At 34.1% G+C, this 9025-nt stretch overlaps 1 protein-coding gene across 6 annotated transcripts in view; it reads right to left on the bottom strand.

Moving 5' to 3' along the window:
- Positions 1–4099: 4099 nt before the first annotated feature.
- FAR1 (fatty acyl-CoA reductase 1) overlaps positions 4100–9025 on the bottom strand; it is a 69558-nt gene continuing 64632 nt past the window's right edge. For all 6 annotated transcript variants that reach the window (XM_035704243.2, XM_025459538.3, XM_025459539.3 and 3 more), the window contains one exon: positions 4100–7842. In XM_035704243.2, coding sequence (XP_035560136.1) covers positions 7680–7842 — 163 coding nt within the window. In that variant the 3' untranslated portion in view covers positions 4100–7679. The remainder of the gene's footprint in view (positions 7843–9025) is intronic.

Below are 9025 nucleotides of genomic sequence, written 5' to 3'. Positions count from 1 at the left end.
TGAGCAAGTTATTGGTGGCAGAAAACCCATAGTGGAGGGGGTGCTCAATGAAAGTGATATTAATATTGCAGGGGAAAAGGAACTGATTTCTTATATTTTTATTAAAAAAATATTCAGTATCTGTATGTTAAAACAAATGTGACAGAAATATTAGAAATGGGAAAATCAGTGTAGAATCAGGATGTAAGTTGAGTTGCATTAGTAGAATTCACTCTATAATTATTCATTTTATTCCTTTGACGTTTATGGTGATTTTGAGGAAGTAGTTAATGAACACTTCTTATGTATCATACACTTTATATTAATTATACTGTTACACTCCCAGGCAGGTATTTTACAGATGTGGAAGGTGGGGCTGAGAGGCTAAATGACTCATTCATGGCCATACTGCTGGGAGGTGGCAGTCATTATACCTAGTCTCGCAGCAAAATTAATGTTTTTCTATATATAGAAAAATATATTTTGCTTCTCTGTCTTTACGAAAAAGTTTTACCAGTATTTTCTGCATTTCAGAAGTGACTGTGTACTTGTGCTCTGCAATTACCATGGAATAGTATGTCAGAGATGCTGACATGGGAGTACTCATTTACAAAACAGAGTATTTGTAGAGAAATGGGAGTGGAATCTGCTGAAAGATGCAAAAGAATCACAATTTTGCATGTTTCTGTTATCTGCTTTTCTCTTATTTTCCTCCAAGGGGATGTTTTGTGTGTGCCTTTTTGAGATGATGCTAATATGTCTGCCCTAGTGCCAAGGAGGATCTCTGCATAAAATCATGCTAAATCCTATCTAGGACCTGAGTAATGACATTTCAAGAAATAGTTCATTTGCTCTGTAATGACCTAGAATTTGATGGTTTGTTAAGCTAACAGAGTATGGAGTGTGCTTGCAGGTAAAGCGCATCTGACAATACAGGAGAGGTAAGAGGGTGTTCTTAACATCATGAGTTAGGACAAAATTGAAATTATACAGTGAGGGAGCTGCAGGGCTGAAGACATCAGGGCAGGATGGGCAGTTCTTACAGTGTACTGAGCATACCTCTTATGTCAGAGTAAAACAATTCAAAAATTGGCCCAAGACTATAAAATGCTTGCGTAGTGGGGAAGAAGGCAGATGATATAGGCAGGTCAAAATGTTCCATTAAGCCATTTCTGCAGTGCTGATGGTACACTCGGCCCACCCTCCCAATGGCTTTAGCACCACTGATCAAAGTGTTTGTAAAGCTTACCCAGAGTTTTTTTAATCGAAAGCACACACCATCAGGAATCATCATGTACCAGGAATCAACTTGCCCTTCAATCTAGACAACTAGGTTTCTTTTTTTTTTTTTTTTTAAAGATTTTTCATTTATTTATTTATGAGACACACAGAGAGAGAGAGGCAGAGACACAGGCAGAGGGAGAAGCAGGCCCCATGCAGGGAGCCCGATGCAGGACTCGATCTCAGGTCTCCAAGATCACACTCTAGGCCGAAGGTGGCACTAAACTGCTGAGCCACCCGGGCTGCCCAGTTTCTTCGAATAAGTATCTTGGTAAAGAAAGACTCTGGAGATAATATAGTCCTCAGCGTTATTACTTTGATTATGACCTGCTAAGAATTTAGAAGATAGTATTTAAGCACGATTTTACAGTACTGAATAAAAAGTCTAACTGAATAAAAGACAGTAAAATTTGTCAGTTGTGGAGTTTCTAACTTGGGGCATTTGCACTGTTTTGTTAGCATCTCTATGCTTTATATAAACTAAAGTTATTGCTGGAAACAATTTTCACATCCTTTCAGCAGCCACCTTGCAAAATCTTGTACATGAGCAGGAAGCTGAACAGTAGTATGACTTCACATTATCAAGAAGTTGAAAAGTTTACTGAGTGATTTCTCAATGCCAGGTAACATAGAAAATAGGCCCTGCTCTCTGGGAGAGCTCACAATCAAATGCAGAAAACAAAGTGAAGTGGTATTTTCAATCTAATGAGGGCAGGTCATGTTTTCATGTAGCTTAACCCAACAGAACCCTGATCACTTCAGATTTCCTCAAATAAGATATTTTAAAATCAGCAATACTTTAAAACTGTCTGTACCAAGTTATGGTAGTTAAGAGAGGTTCCCAAAGCTAGAACTCAGCTTTAAGAACAGAAATACCTTCTCTGTCTACCAAGAGCTGAATGGCCTCAGTGGGAGCTGACTGTGTAAACTCACAACTGACCGATACATAATATGAACATTTAGGAATAGGATGACGTGGCTGCTCAGAGGACATATTCGTGGACGGCAAGGCCATCAGAGAAAGACCAAGCAGGAAACTAAGAAGCACAAGAAAATAAACCTACCTACCAAGCGCTAAAAATGAAAAAAAGACCTGGACAGTTTCAAGGGCTATGGCTGCCTACTAAGTTGTCATTCCTTAATTTTGAGACAGAATTCCATCCAAGATCTGGAGTTAAAAATCCAGAATGAATGGATCTTGACTCTTACTGCAGAAAAAGACATATATTTTTTTACATTTTTGTTATTTTTCCAGATTCCATGTGCCCTCATCTGTAAAGTTAATTTAAAACAAAAACTGGTTGGTTTAAAAAAAACAAACAAAACTCAGGCTCATTGCAGAAAACTTAGAAAACATGAGAGAATAGGGACAAAAAGCCAATCAATCATAATTTCACGTTTATATGAGTTCTTTCCTGAAACACTAAGCAGTGCTTTTAACATTTCATCCATTTCTTTCTTTATACGTTATATTAAAATTATGTTTACTTACCTAAGTCACAAAATCCTAAAGTGTAGGTAGTGTGTTATAGTCCAGGTGTGTACCACTGAGAAGCTTATAGTATGGTGGGTGATACAAATAGGTTAACAGATAATTGCAATATAAATCACAGCACCAAACCCATGATAAGTTCTGAATATTTTGATGAATGCTGGGTTTCAAACTGAGGAAGCCAATAAAGACATTTACAACAACAGCATGTCAGACAACTTCTCTGAAGAGTCCAGAAACGTTTGTGTTCCTACAGTGAAAAACAGTGTCTTGTGGTGGGCACTGAGCAGTGGGGCTTTGGAGCTAGACCCACCTGAGTTCAAACCTTGGCTCTGACACTACCAGCATAACGTGGGTAAATTGTTCCTTTCGTATGCTTTAGTTACCATACCTATAAAACAAGGGTGATAGAGGTACCCTCCTCAAAGTATTAATAAACATAAATGTTTAGAGTTAATATATGTAAAATGTTTAGGGTACTGCCTGACACATAACAAGTGCTCAACAAATGTTCACTAGTATTATTTCTACAACATGAAAGGCGCAAGGCTGGTTTTCCTTTCAAGAAACCAAGAACCAAGTTGGGAGAAATGACAAGAACCTGTGAAAGATACAACACAAAGCAGAAAATTAGGTGTTAAATGTCCAAAAATTAGGTACTGATGAAATATACAATCTCCCAGGATGACTATTGTAAATATAACCACATTTATCTGTATGTTTAGGTTCAGATGTTTGTTAAAATAAAACCAAAAAGCAGCTCTAATATTAGAATGAGTCATATGAAAGTCTTAGATCTTATTAGGTCTAAGACAATCAAATATTAGCATTTTTATATGGTTCAGTCCAACACTTTCTAGTTATTCCTTGGCCACAAAATCTCAAGGGAGGTTCTCTACAGATATATGCACAAGAGACGGAGAGCAAGAATGTGTTAGGTTTTCTGTACAACTAGCAGAAAATAATATAATTCTGCCTCCAAACCATCTTTGGAGGGCACCTAATTCAACCCCATGAAGCTGCAGCATGGAGAAGTTAAACATCTAGCAGAAAATCGTAAGGCAAATATTTCAAAGAGAGTAACTATGAATATTTGTATATTTTAATGAATTCAGAAAAATCTCCATTGCCTCTCTTCTTGTATAAAATCATAGGTAGTGTCTGTGGTCTGTGATCAAAAAAAAAAAAAAAAAAGAAAGAAAGAAAGAAAGATAAGAAAGACATTTATAGCCTTATTCCTCTGAGTTCAGGCCCACAGTAAAGATATTAAATTCAAACTCATCATCTTATGTTTTTCTATATAAATGTATTTTAGAGCCATCAACTTGCAAAAGGAGCACGTCAAACTTAATGTTACTCAAATTTTTCTTTAATAAAAAAAAATCAAAGGAATTATTTAACAATTATGCACAACTATGCTCAAATGACAAAGATGATTAGCTTAGGAATCTTAAGAGTAACAAATAGAAGAGCATACCACCATAGGAAAAAAAGATAAATTCATTCTATGACTAGAAAATGCTTTAAGATAAAAACATTAATTCAATAAGAAAATAGTTTGTATTTCTTTTATCACAAAGACTATAAGTTTAATTAACTCATTCCTATATCAAACTATGCAGCATACCTTCCTGTCTCTAGTTTCTCATGCAAAAGGTTAGAGAGTTTTTCTCAAAGTAGAGCAAATCAGTGTTAATGGTTTCAAGTGAGGGCTTGGAGGCAGCCTGGAAAGCATTTGTGGAAGGCCATTTACACTCACCTGAACCCAGCCCAATGCCTTCTTTCTTATAGTTAATCTCTATTACTAATGAGGGATTCCCCATCCTTACTCAACAGATAAATTACTACAAATGTACCTATAAATTAAAAGGATATTCAACGTGGAGGAGAGTAGCTGGAGCCTAAATGGGACCCTGGCAGTCTCCTGGTATTATTTTTGGAAAAAACTATCTCATTCCAGATAATATGTAAAAATAATACTTTAATGAAAGGTATTCATTCTATGCTTCCCCTAAAATGCTTGTAAGAAACTCAATTAAATAACATTAGGATACAAGAGGTAATAAGTGCATCTAAAAAAAGGTAAGTAGTATACATGAGGCCTGCTTCTTGTAATTCTAACCACATTACCTTATGGGTAATTTTCAGTAAACTTTTCAGGATAATTACTGTAAAAATACAATAAATACTATACTGGAAATATAGGGATTCATTTATTACTTTTTGGTTTACAAACAAAGGCACCCAATAATGCTTCTATTTACTTCTTATAAAAGATTATCAATTTACATTTAAAACAAAAAGCAAAAAACCCTGAACCAGTTCCTACAGACACACACAAAAAAAGGGGAGAAAATTAGATTTTTTTTCCTCCCTGCTTCCAAGCTTTATTACCATTTTTATACCATGTTTATACCATTCTTAAGTCAAAGAACGTATTGCCGTGCTTCTTTGTTGAGTTTTAAAACATGTTAATGTTGCCAAGTCAAATTTCAATATAGCCACAAATCATGTCACAATTGACAAATGCACAGAATCAAGAGTGAAGAGCGGGGAAAAAAACCAAATGTTTTACAATATAGCTTTATCAAATGAATTGAACAAAGTATTAAATATAATTTATTAGGCTATCATGTTAGAAACCGAGTTTGTGTAGAAAATATAATCAAACAGAACTAAAAACCATGTCTAGCAAATGATACAAACAAAAATGATTTCCAAAGTCTTTGAGTTAAGCTTAGTCTAGTTGGTGGAGATTAATAACCTATATGCTCTTCATACTAATTTTAGAACTAAGTTCTAAAATGACATACTAATTTATTCATTAGCTTCTTCTGACAACAGAATGCTAAACACACACACAACATTAATGCAGTGGCCTCAGCACCCATTCCAGCTAGCATTTCTTTACATTGGATTACAATGACACAGTCAGAAAACATACCCCCCTCTGTACTTCACATGCCTGTCAAAGTTGTACCTGATTCTTCTGTAAAATACAAAAACAATTCATCTGATTCTAAGTATATTCGGCAGAAGAATAAACATACAAATGTTAGCATGTTTTCAACACATTATGGAAATGTATTTGGAGATGGAGTACTCAATGTATAGAGCATCTAGAGTTAATTAGTGGGCCACTTTAAATTAAAGGCATCATCATTTATTCCATTTTCAGACACTGTCATGGTCTCTCACACCTTACACAAGGTATGGTCCTAGACCAGAGACTTAGTATCATTTCAAAGAATATATATTTATTTATATACATATTTCTTTTAAAATAACGTTTAAAAGTTTTACTACAGAAAATCTGGCTTCAACATGGAAGCATTTTTCCTTTTCAAGATTACGCACCTGCATGGAAGAAGGTGGTTTCATTTACATTTAGTTTTTTCACAATAACAAAATAAGCTTCTTACACATTGCATTTAAATTGACAGAAAATTAAGATGTAAAGTTTATGTAACTTTTTGTATTGTGAACTGACCTCATTAGACACATTCAAGATAACTGTTGATGATTTAAATATAGTACAACTTGATCAGCTAAATTAGAACATGTTATGCTGATCAATGTTAAACCAAATGTATGTTAAGCAGTAAGGACAGTTAACTACTATTAAGATTTAAAGGGAATAATAATGTATCATTAAAATATACATTAATTTTCTTGCTATTACTTGTTTCTATAATGCATTTCTTTCTAAAGCTAAAACTACATGCAGAAAAAAATAAATGATATCTTGAAACTCATTCAATAGTTTGCGACCTTATGTGGTATGTAAATAAAGTCTTTATTTAATTTTATACACGTTATTTTATGCACTATTTTATTTTTCTTGAAGGAATTCAGCTCTCAAGGTCAAAAGTTTAGTATGTGTTTACACACATGTGAGAACATTTTCTTAATGTTATGACTACCTGCAAATACATTCTTCCATAATAAAGCACTTTCATTTTCACTGGAAAGACGGTATAAGTCTTTTAGAAGTCCTATTAATAAAATGTATAAAGGGGAGAGCGCACAAATATGGTGAATCCCTCCCCACCTGCACCCCCTTTGCCAAAGTCTCAAGAAATTCTCCAACTTTAAAACATAAAATTTCACAGGACTGATTTTTATTTGGTCATAATGTGGACAAGAAAAGTGTATGCCTATTGTTTTTGATACTAACAGCCTTATTGATATCATTCTCATTTTCCTTCAAAAAATACAGAGCATATGTTGATATGGATTCTCAAACCCATGTAGATCCAGTAAGACCATTAGAATAATATATGGCCTTCTGATTATGGAAGTAACTGTTTATTCAAAATAATGTGCATCAGACTGCTAATCAGAGAAAGGAAAATGAGAACATGTCTTTCATTCATGTTGGAGACCTCTCAATAACGTACAGAATGATGTGAAAATAGTTTGGCTATAGTTTTAACAAAACTAAAACCCACTTCAACTGATGAAAAATATCAAACACTGAAGAATTAAATATCTACCAACTTAGCTAAGTATTCCTGTCCAAATAAATGCTTTCCACTGCACTATATATTAGAGTTAGAAATTCACTATATGTTAAGGCATATTTTAATTAATATGTTCCAGAATTGCACAGTTATACTGGTCAGTGTTCCTATTTCCCCACTCCTACCCTCACCCTACCCCTTGTCCCCAGGGATCAAAATGTTAAATCTTGGTTTTGGTGGCTATCGTAGATTTGAGCTGGCATAACCACAGTGTGTTCAATAGATTTTTATAAGCATAAACATTAAAATGTTACATAAAATGTACCATACTTTACTCCACACTCTGATCTAAGATGTAAGATGGTTTAATGTCTTGACAAAAGGTGAGATGACTTAAGTACATTTTACATTTTGTGCATTTAGACCACCATATGCATAGATGTTCTAATGCTAAATTCTTGTCTTCAGTATCTCATAGTGCTGGATGCTCGAAAGTATGACAGAAACTTGTAACACAGACTAACCACAAAGTACCAGATGTTTCTTGCCATTTGCGATCTTGCAATAAAAATGCGCCAAATCAGGATCACAAGGATAGTATTAAAACCATACCGTATGTTCCTCAACCTGGAAAGCAAATCAAGAGACATATCAGACAATGTTTCTAGAATAAAATATTATTGGATGGCAGATAATCAGTGCTGTTTTCAAATCCAGTATTAATTTGAAATTTATTTGAAAACGAACTGGAAACCCTTAAGAAGTTAGAAAGTGAGCAAAAGTCAAGCAAACATGACCATGCAGTCCATCAAATGCCACATTACCTTTATTAACAATGAATAACACAAAGCTTTTCTATGACAGTATATTTGGGATGCAAATTTATTCATTCAACAAGGATTACTGAGCATCTTCCTGTGTGACCAGTCTAAATATATTGTAGGTAAACAGTCATGCCCCTTGTACTTCTGGAACTTCCTATCTAAGCTAAAAAGGTTTGTTCATGATATACATCATTTTCTAGACAAAAATAAACATTTTTTTAACATCTGTGGGTACTGCCAAGTGGTCAGACATGTGAACTTCTTTAGTTATACTGTCACATGATCAAAGGTCAAATGAGGACAAATCCTCACCATGAATGAAACATGGCACTAGTCTATTTAGGAGGACTCTCCCATTCTCAAAGAGTAATATTAATGTTATCATGTTCATGTTTCAAAACGTTTTTTATAATTTTAATGGTTTTAGAAAAGAATACAAATGTTCAGATATGTAACAATGTTACATAAATTCCATGAACTTCAATAGGCAGTCCAAGATAGGACTATAACATACAAACAATATAAAAAAACAAAAAAGTCTTGAATTAGGAGTTAAAGATAAGTATTCTAGTTTCCTTTGCTACTGAATACATATGGCTTAGGCAAACACAACTTCCATAAGCTTCACTTTCCTCAACTACACAACTAGCTGCCCTGCAAAGCCTCATACAAGTTAGGGACACATGAAGAATCATAGGTCTTGAGAATTGTTATAAAAATTGTTATTATAAAAACATCAAATCGAAGAGGTTACTACTGAAATTAATTGCATCTCTGAATTATGGGATAACAATGATTTTTCCTGTATTTTCTGAGCTTTTTAAAAAAAATCAGTATATATGACTTTTCTAAGGGAATGATTATAACGCTGGTTTTAAAAACAATGAAAAAATTCTATGCCTGAATGATGTATTATTTTATCTTTTCCTCTTCCAAAGATGCATTTGACTGGGACAACAACAAAACAAAAACTCCTTCAAATAAAT

This window comes from Canis lupus, chromosome 21 (genome assembly GCF_003254725.2).
Source record: "Canis lupus dingo isolate Sandy chromosome 21, ASM325472v2, whole genome shotgun sequence".
In the NCBI taxonomy this organism is placed as follows: Eukaryota; Metazoa; Chordata; class Mammalia; order Carnivora; family Canidae; genus Canis; species Canis lupus.
The sequence above is the reverse complement of the archived record's forward strand: the minus strand, read 5'-3'. Positions and strand labels throughout refer to the sequence as shown.